This window comes from Triturus cristatus, chromosome 1_1 (genome assembly GCF_964204655.1).
Source record: "Triturus cristatus chromosome 1_1, aTriCri1.1, whole genome shotgun sequence".
Taxonomy (NCBI): domain Eukaryota; kingdom Metazoa; phylum Chordata; class Amphibia; order Caudata; family Salamandridae; genus Triturus; species Triturus cristatus.
The window spans coordinates 390,523,904-390,539,060 of record NC_140579.1 but is presented as its reverse complement, the minus strand read 5'-3'; the positions used below and the strand labels follow the sequence as shown (position 1 = coordinate 390,539,060).

The 15,157-nt window shown below is 43.4% G+C and overlaps 1 protein-coding gene across 1 annotated transcript in view; it reads left to right on the top strand.

Moving 5' to 3' along the window:
• Positions 1 to 15,157, top strand: part of LOC146870289 (uncharacterized) — a 112,926-nt gene that overhangs the window by 80,808 nt on the left and 16,961 nt on the right. The window contains 5 exon segments of the mRNA XM_085642461.1: positions 9,492 to 9,968; positions 9,970 to 11,451; positions 11,453 to 11,676; positions 11,678 to 11,830; positions 11,957 to 12,440. Of these exon segments, the coding sequence (XP_085498587.1) occupies positions 9,492 to 9,968; positions 9,970 to 11,451; positions 11,453 to 11,676; positions 11,678 to 11,830; positions 11,957 to 12,440 (2,820 nt within the window).

The following is a 15,157-nucleotide window of genomic DNA, read 5'->3' as shown; positions in this document are numbered from 1 at the left end:
GAAATTAGGCCGAAAAAGGTGATAAAAGGAGATCGTTGGCCTAACAACAGAGTAAAAAGATTGAGATGCAGAGTAATAAGAACAAATACATCAAAAGCTGAACAAGTGAGTGAAGTATCGAGTCAAAATGAAGTAAAAAGAAAGGAGCAAGAAGAATCAAGAGAACCTGAGGAAATAAAAAGAATAGGAAGACCCAACCAAAAGTACAGATCACCGGAATGGTCTTATGTGGCACTGTCTGAAGAAGGAGAAGAAGAAACAGTGACTCGAGATAATCCGGAGGGGATCTTGAGAAAAGTGGTTGAGGAAAAAGAAGGAATCTTAAAAGTTATCTTGACTGACATTGGAGATGAGTCAGATGCACAAGATGTTGTTGATGATCTGATACAATTTGATGTTACTGAAGAAGAAGGAGTGAAAACTGATGAATATCCAAATTGAGTGAACTGAGAAATCACTTGGAGGAAAAGTGAAAAGAGAAAGTCTGAAATTCAGTTGTCTGAAGTAATCCAAAGAAATAATAGTAGTGGAGTAGTAGAGGCTAAGTCAAAAGACAAGGTCAAAGTAGTAAAATGGCTAACATAGAGAATAATCAAAGTAGATGTGCCTTCTTTAAAAGATGGTGTAGAATGTGCTGCTGCTGTACTGGATTATTAATGCTACTGTGGGGAGTTTTAGTTTTAGTAGTTACTTTTAAAGTTACATTTGAGATGCATACAGAAAATATGACAGATATAGAGAAGAATTCGCAAAAAGTAGTTTTGACTAGAATTAGTAATACTTACATACACAAAGATAGGTCAATTAATAATTTTTCTAGTAATGTTTTTTCGAAGTTGTTGTACGAATATGTGAAAACAATGGAAGTTTGGGATTGCTACGTTTGTATGCAATTACCTGCATCCGTTTCAGAGGGTGTTACTTATCATCATTTGCCAGCTACATATGGTATTTCATGTAGTATATTAAGTAGTGTTTTCTATTTGTTAGGGAAAATAGATTATAAGATGTCTAACAGAGATAGTATTTTGGGGCATTTGCCAATGAACAAAGAGCTGAATCCAGCTAAAGAAGCTAACACTTTTGGTGAAATTTTTATTGAAGAGAAAGGATTAACATTAGATTACATTTTTAAGAATAATTTAACTTGCAGTTTGAGAGAAGAGGAGAAAGCTTTCCTGGATATGGTAGAGGAAAGAAGATTGAACATGCATGAGAAAGCAGGGAAATATAAAGTGAGTGAGACAATTTGGGACATTGAGATGGGAAGAGAATTGAGAAATGGGGCTAGTCCAACTTTAGCTCTAGATGTACCACAGAAGGGTAAGCTATGCATTACAAGGAGGAAATCCCAATATGATACATATTTTGTTGGGACTAGTGAGTGCCATGCTACATACTTCATTGCAACAGGTTGGGGTTTCAGAGGTGGAGAAGATACAGTTTTTCCAGGAGTGTATTATGTTTGTGGGAACAAGGCTTATTACAAGTTGCCTGACCATTGGTATGGCACGTGTTATGTGGGCCTGGTTTTTCCAAAGATTTTCCATATAGATAAAATAAGAGATGTAGAACATATTAATTTACTAATGCGTTTCAAGAGAGAAACTTGGTCTGAAATAGTGGGTGATATTTTTGGGGTTTTAATTCCAGCAGTGGGAATTTCTTTAAATGCTTATGGAATTCGGAAACTGTCAACAGTGGTGGATCGCTTATCGACAAATACCGCTGGAGGGTTTCTTTTAGTGAATACGGAATTAAGTGCCGTACGTGCCATGTCAATGCAAAATCGACTTGCCCTTGATATTTTATTGGCCAAGGAGGGTGGAGTTTGTGGAATGCTGAAAGTTCAACATTGTTGCACTTACATTCCAGACAAAAGTAAAGACCTGAAGGTCTATATTAAAAATATTACTGATTTGCATGAAGAATTAGTACCACTTGAAGCTGAGAGTTTATGGACTAAAATAGCTAATAAGGTGATAGCTGTTAAAGATTTTATTGCAAAAATAGGTAGTACTATTATAGGTAGAATATTGTTTCCTTTAACTTGTATAATTATTGCTTTATTGATACTGAGATTAGTGTGTGTGTGTTGTAAAAACAGGGGAGGGAAGAAGAAATTGAATAAAGAGAAGAAAAATAAAAGGTTGAAAAGAGAACCACAAGAGATTGAATTAGAAGAATTGAGGGAGAGTGTTTATTTGGAAACAAAGAGGGATGATGAAAGAGTGACTGGTGTGTAGTGTTGTGTAAGGAGGAAAAGACATTTCCGATTTCTCCTAAAATGGGACTAAATTTTCACAAATTTTTTTTTTGGGTTTATTTGGTGATAAAATCACCAAAGGGGGGATTGCTAGAGCAGAGTTTTCAGTTTGAAAATGAACTGGGTTTTGAAGCTCTGGCATGTCTATTTGTTATATTAATTTATTAATTATTTGTCTTGTGTAAGTGTTTATACTAATCAACTCGTTTGTTTTAACAAGAGAGAATTACACGTGGGAACGCATAAGTGTGCTGTTTAATAATAATGTGCGTGTTTACATGTTTAAAGATTGCTGTGTGTTGTTTTATTTTTAAGCACAAAACGCTTTTCGAATTAATGCTTTCCTATGTTGCAAGAGCTAGATAATTGCATACACATAAGGGTATTAGTGGGGTTAACACTGTTCAATCACTATGCTGTGGTAACGTTGTTTTTGTTTCTTTTAATTAAGATGGTCTATTGTGGCCTATTGTGGCCTAAATAAAGATGGCCGACATGTAAAACCTGGCCTCGAGTAGAAAACTGTGATGAGAGAGAGCCTTGCTGAATATGGTCCTGAAGTCAGCTGACCACAGTCCTTGCTTTGCCTGGTTAAAACTTTCCGTGAGGACAGCAGCAGTTTTGGGCGATCTCCAAATGAAATGAAGCGTCCTTGGCAATTTTGAGAAACAAAGGAGCTTTAAAGAAAGACTCTGAACTATGATCTCATTGCCGAGGAGACGTGGAAACTACAAGATACAAATGTATTTTTTGGTTCCTGTTCCGTTATGTTTATTTTGTGATTTTTCCTGAGCGGAGATTTTCAAATGTAGCGATGCTACATCCTTTCCTTCTCGCTTTGCTCAGAGGTTTGACGGAAGAAGTCAATACAAATTATATTTTCCTTTGTTTGATTTACTATAAGAATTGTTAGCCTAGAGAGGGTTTTTGCCACTTGCCATTTGCCGCGTTCCGAATCTGCGTTGGTGAAGATCGTTGCTGAGAGGACTTCGTCTTGAGAGACTTTACCGAGAGACTTGTCCTGACCCGTTCTGACATTTAGCTAGAATAGGTAACTATGAGAAAAATGATTTATTCTGATTGATTTTCTTTGACTAATTTTAGATAAAGCAATATAATTTTGAATATGGTGTTGGTTATTATTTCTTGTAAATTATTGAGTATCCTATTTTGATTATTATTGTATAGATTGTTTAAATTATGTTTAAGGGCAGTCTCAATAACCAGATCTTATCGACCTGATATAGATGCAGGGTGTTTAGGAGTTTTTCTTTCCACAGGTTTTTACTGGTAGAGTATTTGAACGTATGTTAGTGAAATGGGCCCTAGTGTATGAAGAATGTATGTGCGTGTAACTGTGAGATTACTCTATCTGTGGAAGTAGGGATATTATATACACCCAGATCTCTATCACTACAAAGGCCTGGAACAACTTGCCTCTGCACCTCAACTGAGCTCCTCGCCTTCAGGACGGGACTGAAAACCTGGCTTGTCAGATGAACAGACTTATTATATCTATATCCAGGTAGGCAGTGCCCAGCGCCAGGACACCCTAGGGTAACAGAGTGCTTTAGAAGTTTTATGAACATTAACATGCTCTTCAACATGTACATGGCCCCCTCGCCGCCATGGTTAGACAGCACAAACTCAGCATAGTATCCTACGCCGACGACACCCAGCTCATCCTCTCCCTCACCAAAGAACCCATCACCACCAGACTCCAATCCAGGAAGGAATGAAGGACGTCGCACCCTGGATGACCAGCAGCTGCCTGAAGCTCAACTCTGAGAAGAAAGAAGTCCTCGTCCTTGGACCCTCACCCTCTGCATGGGACAACACCTGGTGGCCCACCGCCCTCGTCAGCCCTCCCACCCCCACTGAACGCGCCCGAAACCTCGGCATTATACTCGACTTCTCCCTCTCCATGACCCAACAGGTCAACGCCATTGCCTCCAGCAGCTTCAACACCCTCTGCATCCTCAGAAAGACCTTCAAATGGATTCCCCCCCTCCCCGAGTCAAGGAAGACCGTCACCCAGGCACTCATAACCAGCAGACTGGACTACGGAAACGCCCTCTACGCCGGGATCAACAAGTCTCTGCTCCCGCAAACTCCAGACCATACAGAACACCGCAGCCAGAATCGTCCTCGGCATCCCTCGACACGAACACATCACACAACACCCAATCTCCACTGGTTCCCCGTTGAGAAGAGTTACTTTCAAGATACTCACCCATGCCTACAAATGCCTCCACAACACCGAACCCCAATACCTCATCGAGAGAATCTCCCTCCTCGTACCCAAGAGAAACCTCAAATCCGCCGACCTCGCTGAAACCCCGCACATCCGCAGAGCCAGAACAGGTGGAAGCGCCTTCTGCTACATTGCGGCCAAGACCTGGAACAAGCTCCCAATCGACATCAGACGCGCCCCCTCCCTGAACATCTTATTATTTATTTTATTTATTTGAAAGTTTTATAGAGCGTGAACAAGACCCTTGCGGGTATCAGAGCACTTAAAAGTAAATAGAGTTTTTATATATAAATAAAAGGCAAATTGTAACATCTATACAGAAACATGTTGCACAAACAAAGTGATCAGGTACATCGGGACTATATCCCCTTGCGTCAGGAAACCGGACGATGGAATGTCCAAATTACTTAAATGGTCCCTTGTCCTAGTCCGGGTAATGGCAACGCTTTCTTCAGGAAGAAATTCAAGACCTGACTCTTCGACTGAACGGAGCTGCTTACCTCCGCGCCTTGAGACCCTCAGGGGTGAGTAGCGTGCTTACAATTCCCCCTGATTGATTTATTGATTGATTGCTTCCAGGCTGTGCTATAACACCCGATTACAGCGGAACTGGTTTTCTTGTGATTGTGACCGTGTGTGGTGGTGAATAGCTATTTTAAAATTGGCTCAGGTACTCCTACCACAAATAGTGATTTTAATAGTGGAGGACCTGGTCAAAATTTAAAAACATTGGTGGATACTTTTTTTGATATAAGTTGAACCCAATTATCCTAAATACGGTCAACACGTTTCAGCCATCTTTCTAAGTTCCTCTAAGGGTCAAAATGGCTTTCATCAGGGCCAGAGTTCATACTCTTATGTATGCTATGGCATGTGAAATAGAGGTTTGTACTTGCAAACCTTTCAGTCATGGAGAGAGTCACTTCTTACGACCAATCCTGTAAAGATAAGCTCATGAGACAAACATATTTATTATCATGTAGGTAGACTTGTCCTGAGGTCGTGGCAGCCATCCTCGCACCGACCCTAATACATCCATGCAACAATTTCTCATTGTGCCAAAGAATGCATTCTTAGTAGAACACATCCCCACTATCATTTGTAGGGTCATTTATTTTAGCATTTGGTTTCAATTTGAAGTGTAGGCCCAAATTCTTGGAAGACGATGTACATTTATAACAAATAGCATGCGTATTCTAGACAAGCAAAACACAAGACATACATATAACGACGAATGAGGAGATGCCTCTTTCTTATTATGGGCATGCACATGTTAATTAAACAGCTGACTCTACTCTGCACCGGAGTATGCATATGTGAAAATTCACTCCCATGCAATTATGAAAATATAAAAACAACTAACTCCTAATATGGTAGTCAATCTCTACATGGGATGCTCCAAGGAGGTGGACCCTGTTGTCTCACACTGTAAGTCACAAAGCAAAGATTATTTATTGTCAAGTTTAAAGAAAAGAATATATATATATATATTCACTGAAAAAACCATAGGTTTCACACATGTTATAGTTAGCGGAAATTTTACTGATAAAAAACCAGTGAAATTGCCCCGTTATAGTTAGTGCTGGCAACTATAACTCACGCGACCGCAATCCTCTGCTGATGCTAATACTGTATTTAGACACTTATTTGCCCATGTCTTCTTCCATACATTTTTAGCTATACATATATTACAAATATTTTTTTTTCATAAAGACACATATGTCATCAGCAGAAGATTGCGGTCGCGTGAGTTATAGTTGCCAGCACTAACTATAACGGGGCAATTTCACTGGTTTTTTATCAGTAAAATTTCCGCTAACTATAACATGTGTGAAACCTATGGTTTTTTCAGTGAATTTGCAAGGTTTTTTAAATGCTAATTCCTAACTATAACGTGTGTGAAACCTATGGTTTTTTCAGTGAATTTGTACGGTTTTTTAAATGCTAAGTTACTTTACGCCATTCGAGGCGTGCGCGCCCACTTAACGCAGTTCGTTCCGTGCACGGTTTTTATCAACTTTAATAAGCCCTGTACATTTGGTGGCCTTCGGCCACCAAAAGCACAGGGGGTGGGGTCAATGTGGATAGTGTTTTTTTTATTTCGATTTTATAATTTCATGTTGCCAAAATTTAGTTTTTTTTACCTATTAATAAGCCCTGTACATTTGGTGGTCTACGGCCAACAAAAGCACAGGGGGTGGGGTAAGTGTGGATAGTATTTTTTCTTTTTTTTTTTTTTTTACCGTACGCTTACGGTAAGCGTACGGTAAGCGTACTCGGCGAAATTGCCGAAAAAAAAATAAAACCGTTTTTGCTCTTGGGGGATGTTTGGGGACTCCCTCAACATGACTATATGGGAGGGAGTTGTCATAACAGCCCAGTAACATGTTTTTGGCCATCATGTTTGATAAACAACACTCAGTGCGAGAGACAAAATGGCGGACGCCGCTTCCTGGTTTCGGCCGATTCGAATGTTTACTAAGATCTAAGAGCCAATCAGAATCGCGCTCGCGCACGCCACCGTACGCTTACGGTAAGCGTACGGTAAGCGTACCGTAAGCGGGCTCAGATATATATATTGATTTAAAGGCTATTTTCTCAGAATCTACTGAACAGATTTACACCAAACCTACAAAAGGCACTTCCTTGACCTAGGGACTACCTCTCTGCCAAATTTCTAGTAATTCTGTTCAGCCGTTCGGGCTGTAGCTCGTTCTAAAGGTCCTATGGAAAAATGCATGGGAAAAACGCGTTTTGGGACCCCCCTTTTATCTCAGCCCCCGCTTGACGAATCCCCCCGAGACTTTCAGGGTAGGAGCGGAGCGTAGCGCCCCACCTATTTTGAGAAATTCGCGAGGATTCATCGACCGGCGCCAAAGTTATTCAAAATAGAATGTTGAGGTTTTCCTATGGAAAAGGGGTCCTAACTATAACTACCTACTGGCGACCGCCAGTAGGTAATATATATATATATATATATATATACACACTAAACTAAAAACTTGGACAATGGCAACACTGGTTGTTCATTAGCATCTGAAGAAGTCATTTCGACAAAACGCGTCATGCTTGTCTAATAAAGCTGCCAGTCTGTCCACGCCTGTGTGTGCTTGGATCCTTTCTTCGAGGGAGGTCTTTGGTTTTTGTATTTCGGTGCTTGGCCACACAGCACCTTGAGCGCCCATCCTATAAGTAGTGCGGCAGGCAGTTGTGGCATTCTGGTGTTCCTTCAATGTTTTGGAGAACTGCCGCACCGCCGCAGCCTGTGAAAGAGCATTTTGACAACACTAGTTGGGACTGACACCGGTCTGGGATTTCCTCGAGGCTGAAAAGCGGCAGGATGTTGGGTGTCAAAGACTGGCAGCAGGGTGCTTGGGCCAACGGTGCATGCGAAGAGAAGAGGAGCGCCACCCACATGGGACAAAAGGTACTTACCTGAGACGCTCGCACCCACGAACCCGGAGTGCAGGGATTGGGGTTTCTGCCACGCCCACCCTTGGGTCTCTGCCAATCGTAGCAAAGCTAGCGCCTTTAAAAACTTGGACAATGGCAACACTGGTTGTTCATTAGCATCTGAAGAAGTCATTTCGACGAAACGTGTCATGCTTGTCTAATAAAGCTGCCAGTCTGTCCACGCCTGTGTGTGCTTGGATCCTTTCTTCGAGGGAGGTCTTTGGTGTATGTATGTGTGTATATGTATATATATATATATATATATTTATATTTATATTCATCATATATTATTTCCAACACTTTCCCTTCAATTGGTTAGGTTGGAGTGGGAATATTTAATTTAACCCCTCCAAAGTTCCACACTTTCCATACTGTTGCTTAGGTTGTAGTATGAATAGTAAATCTGACTGCCCTCCCTCACACTCCTCCCCATTCAACATGTTTCCTGCTGTTACTTTAGGTTTGAGTGGGAAGAGTAGATTTTATTTCTCCAAATTGTAGCACATTTTTTGTTGAGGTAGGAATGGTAAGTTAGTTTAATGTTTTAATTTTAATTGAGTTTGTGTGATATTTATTTCACTTTTCATGTTTATTAGTTTGTACATAAAATTGTAAATATTTTTCCTCTCATTTTCATTCATTGTATAATGTTTTTATATTCGTATTTTTTTGATTTTTCTTTTACCTTTATTTTTTCTTTACGTTTTTTCTTTTATTGCAATATGTTTATATTTTTATTTTATTTGTAACTTTGTTAGTAATAGGTGGCATTTTCTTGAATTTATGATTTTGTGTAATCAAAATGTTTAGTTTTTATATCTACATGTTTTGTGTTTACATTTTTTTAATTATAAATATTTGTAATGTTTTCTTAAATTTCAATTTATAAGTTGTATTTATTTGTTCAAGTATATTTTAATGGTTTTAATGTTTTACATTTTTACATTTTCTTTATTTTTATATATACATATGTATATTATGTAATTTATTTGAAGTGATAATTTTAAATACTTTTAAATATATATACTTACTGTAATATTGATATGTCATAGACAATATCTCTGTACTTTATCTCATAAGTATGTAAAGATATTTAGAACCACGATATTTTTCGCTGCAGTATTTTTATATTGCGATATTTTTGATGATTATATTCTGTTATATAAGCAGGCCATCAACACCTTTGGGCCTTTTTATGTCACCCTCCCCCCATCCTGTCCTTGAAGGCTGGGTTTCTATGGTGCCTGGGTTGTGTGGGTAATCACTGTTTGAATAAGGTCATCTTAAGTGGATCCTCACTACTTGGCAGCTCTTCTACACTCATTATTATCAAGTTTGTCTGCTTTTGTGAGCGTATGTGCCATTCCAGAAGTGACCACTCATCGATTATGTGAACCAGAACCCAACCCTAATAGAATGAGCTCTCCATAACTTGGCACACCACCATGGCTATCATGGCCATTATGTTGGCAGTATCACATTAGACACTGGTACCTTATTTTGTGTGTTTCATTTTAGGTCCTGGAAGTACAGCCCAAAGCTAACGATGGACCACAAACTGCCCGTGGCCGGCTGGCAAGAAGAGCCTCTGCTACATTATCAACGCCAGCCAGGAGTAAGAAAATGAAGGGCACAGTGGGTGAGAATCTCCCGGGACAAGAGGTGCAGCCTCTTGAGGAGACTGAAGATGACGGAGTTAGCAGGAAAGGCAGGCGTGGTAGGGGCCTAAGAAGACGAGCTGCCATCGAAGAGCCAGAGGATGAAGCTGCTTCTGAGGCTGACACGCTTACTGGGCTTGGTATACCGGAAGTGTGCATTGAAGCAGCGGTGACCACGGACTCCCTTGCTCCTGGTATAGAAGTATCAGCTACTCTAAGTGTAGATACTCCAGAAACTACACACATTCCTGCTACTCATGTGGAAGTGCCTCATTCCAAAACTCCGAGTTCTGATGATGCAGAAGTTGTAACTACTAACCAAATTCATGTTATGGAAAAAAAAAGCGAGGATCAGTAATACACCACTGACCTCTGTTGAAAAGGCTTCTAGAGATCCACCTTTTGCAGATGCTGCAGCTTCTTGTATGAATCCGACTGATGCTGAAGAAGCATGCATTGCTGGACATGGTAGCAGTCACTCGACAGCCACACCAGTGACGCAGAGAAGAAATGCAAAGCGAGGTGAGAAGGCTGCTGCCCTGCCAATGACCGAGCAATCTATGACTCTAGCTGAGCCAGAAACTAGGGGAAATCGAAACAGGAGGAAGGCACCTACCACAGAAGCAGAGAACAGCGAAGAGTGCAAGTCTGAGTTTGTTCCTGTATGTGGCCGAGGGAGGCAGAAGAAAGTCTGTTCCAGTGATGCTAGTGAAAAGCAGCAGGATCCAGTAGTAGCCCCAGTGGACTTACCCACTCCAACCAGAGTGTCTCGGTTCAGGAAATCTGTTATTAGCAGTACTACGGAAGAAGTGGTTACACCAACACTATCTGTGCGTGAAAGACCAAGGAGAGGAGGTCCTGTAGAAAAGGAAGTTGTGAAGGAAGAGCAAGGTCAGCCAAAGGCATCAGGTGCACGCAAAGGAACAAAGAAAGTTCCCACCATCGAAGCAACCAAGATTACAAAACTTGAACCTCCATCTAAAATGAGCACAACCACAGACCTAACCTCTGAGGAAAAGCAAGAGGCAAAGACTAAAATTAGTAATCTAAGCCGCAGTCCTGAAGGAAGGACTTGCCCACCTGAGCAGCCACCTCCCACTGGCATACAGGTGGTGACAAACAGCCAAGCAGGGGGCTCTGTTGAGAAAGAAGAGCTGGCTGCAGCCCTCAGCATAGAACAAGCTGTGCCAAATGATCAGGTGAAAGACCTCCGTGCAGAACAGGCAGTGACGAGTATCCAGACATCAACAAGCGACCAGACTGAAAATGCTTCTGCTCGAACTACCAGGAAGCAGAGAACAGTGGGCGATGGTGAGCAAGTGACAAATAATGTGACCTTCACCACTTTAGATGCCCAAGCAACTAGGAAGAGGACAGTTGGTAAAGAAAAAGGACTGGTGGAAAAGGGCGAAGATGTTCTCCAAACCGAGAAAAGAGAGGCGAAAGAGGAAGTTAAAGTAGAGGCTGGAATGGTCTTAGATACTCAAGTCATGAAGAGAGGAACCAGAAAGACTGTAGAAGAGACAAGAGATAACCTTCAAACATCTAGGAAAAAAGGTACTGTAGAAACCGTAGCCTCCACCACAGCCTCCCAAGCTTCTAAAAAGGAAGAGACCATAGATGCTTCTGAAGATATAATGGTCGCTGAAGAGACCGTAGCATCCAAATACTCTAGGAAGATAAGAACTATAGAGGTTGGGCCAGAAGCGGCAGAAGAGGTCGGGGAAAATGCACTACTCTGCCGAGCACGTCAGAATAGAGGAAGTACAGCAGGAGCTCCAGAAGTAGAAGAGGTCCGAAACTCCACCTTGGCCCCCCCAAACTTCTAGGAAGAGAAGTGTCACAAAAAGTGAAGAAACAATGGAAGAGGTTAGCAACCTCAGCCTAAGTGTAAGCAGCGAACAGAAGATACACGAGACAAACTCTGCCATGAATAGTGCAGCCTCTTCTGCTGCCGGTGACGAGAACAGTTGGAGAGAACTTTGGAAAACTGCAGAGGCAACTGGGCTGCGAAGGAGGAAGCAGACTGGGAAGGATGTGGCAGCAGATAAGAGTTGAACAAACCCAAAGTTCAGAGCACACTAAACCATCTGATGGCATTGTTTCCGATATAGCCATTGCAAATGGTGAGGCACAAAGCAGCCAGAGTGGGAAAAATCTGGAAGTTCCAGGCAAAGAAACAGGACCGCACCAGACGCCGTATGCTGAGATCGAGAAAAATTATTTAAGCAAAGCTGAGCAGGAGGAAGGGATCAATGAGAAGAGAAAATGGATAAGTACTTCAAGTGAAGAAGCTGTTGTGTCTCAGTCTGCTGTCACCTCAAGCGCCCGTCTTCAAGAGGCAGACTTAAAAGGGGGAGCTACTGGTCGTAGGAAGAGGCAAAACAAGAGCGAGGAGGGAGGCCAGGACAGTGCTGAACAAGCAGGAAGCACTGAACAGAAGAGGAGGCGGAACAACACTGCACCTAATAAAGGTGCAGCGGCTGCTGTCCCCATTGATGAGGCCGAGAACAGCCAGAGCCAGGGAAATGTGCAAAGTGCTACACCAGAAGGCGCAATATCCCAAAAGAAGCAGTCTGCTACCTTGAAAAAAGCAAAGAACCAGACAGAGGCAATACAGCCAGAGGCACCACAAATCCGAGGAAGAGGGTCCCAGCGGAAAAATGCAAGAAAACCTGTAGAGGCAAAAATTACAGAAGGTGAGCCGCTGGCATCAACAGAGGCAGCTGAGAACATTGAAAGCTTACCCAGTCAAGGGGAGATACATTCCAGGGCTTCCAGCAGGGGCAGCAGCCGCGGATGCAAACAGGTGGGCTTCGTTCCAACCTCTCTAAAACCAGATCTTGTCTTCCTTCCATTTTACTCACATTTTTCTAGACTCCAGATTGTCTTTCAATTCTTCTTTTTATTCTCTCCCTCTCCCTCTCCCCCTCACTCTCCCCCCCACTCTCCCCCCCACTCTCCCCCCCACTCTCCCCCCACTCTCCCACCCCACTCTCCCCCCTCACTCTCCCCCCCACACTCTCCCCCCCTCACTCTCCCCCCCACACTCTCCCCCCCACACTCTCCCCCACACTCTCCCCCCCACTCTCCCCCCCACTCTCCCCCCCCACTCTCCCCCCCACTCTCCCCCCCCACTCTCCCCCACTCACTCTCCCCCCCACTCACTCTCCCCCCCACTCTCCCCCCCCACTCTCCCCCCCACTCTCCCCCCCACTCACTCTCCCCCCCACTCACTCTCCCCCCCACTCACTCTCCCCCCCACTCTCTCCCCCCCCCACTCTCCCCCCCCACTCTCCCCCCCCACTCTCCCCCCCACTCTCCCCCCCACTCACTCTCCCCCCCACTCACTCTCCCCCCCACTCACTCTCCCCCCCACTCACTCTCCCCCCCCACTCTCCCCCCACTCTCCCCCCCACACTCTCCCCCCCCACTCTCCCCCCACCACTCTCCCCCCCCCACTCTCCCCCTCACCTTTGATGCAGGCAGTCTTTCCTATGTTTAAATCAGGTGTTGTAAGGAATGTGAATTGTATCTCTCTGATCCTTAACCACTTTCTTCTGTACTTGCATGCACATCACCCAGTGCCCTCTTTTGCCTAATTTTCTTTCAGCTAAAAACATCTAAAGCTGCCTGCATTAGTAGGGTATTTTACTAATCCTAACATACATCTTGGGGTCTCTCCATATGCCCTTTTTGGTCCCACAACTTCGCAACGTCTCGCTATATTAATGAGCAATTGACTCCCATGTTCATTCAGGGAGTTGCCTTGACATCAGGGCCTTACATCTTGGCCTGTCAGGCGATGCTAAAGCACTTGTCACAAAATGTTCAATTTCTAAGGATTTGGGCATGTCATTGAGCCTCTTACAAGCAAGGTCCAACATGTTGCTGTGGGAAACTGGCTCTATATATACTGCACCAAAGTGAGGTACTGTGTGTATAGAGTCCAAGAGTCCCCAGAGGTAGGCAGAGGTTAAAGTTAGATAGAGCCTTACTCTCTAAAGTGGTAGCTTGGTCGAGCAGTAAGGCAGTATCAGAGGACAGTGTTAAGCATTTGATGTACCCACTCAGTCAGCAAATGAATTCACACACTCAAGAACTGAACTCTAGGCCAATTTTTTTTTTTTTTTTTTAATAAACAATATACTGTGGTTTTATTTCTATAACCAAGCAAGCCTGGTACAGGTAAACCTAAAATACTTTGCAGTAATAAATTACTTGTGTGAACACAGTTCAAAATTGCAGTAGAAATTATAATGGTTTTGGTTTACAGATAATGTAGCAGATTGCAACACTTAGCAGGTAAAGTACATTGGAATGAATGGACTTTTTCAATAAATTGCAGGTAAGTTACATGTTCGTTACTTTTTCTTACTCCGTGCTGGATGCCTAGATTCAGCACTGGGACATTTCCTGAAAACAGTTGAGAAAATGCGTTTTTGTTATTTGTGTGGTTTTTTTTTGTTTTTTTTTTAAAACACTTTTTATTGAAAACAAAGACAGCAAGCTTGACAAATACATTGACAATGCACAAATGTCCACCGTTACCAGTTCAGCCATTTCTCTGCCCCCTTCCCACACAGCCCAAGCCGCGTCGCTGTCTTCCCCAGTACCGGGCACGTCCACCACAGTGGCAGCGCTATTACACCATCTAGTTGACCTGGACACCTCCTAGGCAGGTGGTCCCTCGGGACCCGTTACTCAGTGTCATGGGGATCCAGTGCTGCCCTTCCCGGTAACCGCTTGCTCTCATTCCTGAGTTCAATTGTCGGAGAGATACAGATGTTGCCTCTATACCTGTTCCACTTACCCCATTTGTGGTCCCACTTGCGCGGGCACCCCCTCCCCGTGAACACCGCTTTTTCTGCAAGCATGGCATAGTCCATATCTTTAGCCCAGTCCACTAGACTTGGTGGGGTGCCTACTCCCAATCGCCGTGCGATGTTCCTCTTAGCTATCCCCCAGCCCCCCGAGGCCCATTCATGCTCAATTTGCGTGAGCTCCGTCGCTACCCAGATGTTCAACAGGCACAGCGTGGGTGTCGGGTGTATTGTCTTATCACAGACCCTGGCCATTTGTCTGGTAACTTTGATCCAGTATTCCTGTATGCGGGGGCATTCCCATAGTATATGAAAAAATGTCCCAGTCAGTGCGCATTGCTGGAGACATAGCGAGTCAGGCCGCCTATTTAGTCTGTGCAGTAATCTAGCGTCGAAATACACCCTGTGGAGGATTTTAAGCTGCACTAGCCGGAGGCGCAAAGGGATAGCCACCTCTCTGGGCGAGGCAAGCGCCTCCCTCCAGTCCTCGTCAGGCATGTCCCACAGGTCGGCCTCCTAGGTCACCCTGAGCCTAGTCATTGGGTCCCCTCTATTATTGATCAATTTTTTATACGTGAGCGAAATGGCTTTGCAGTGCATGGGATCCAATAAAAGTCTATCCTCCAAGGGAGAGGAGGCCGGGAGGGGTGCGTCTTTGGGCCGGGCCGATTCTATGGCGTGGCTGATCTGTAAGTAGCGAAAC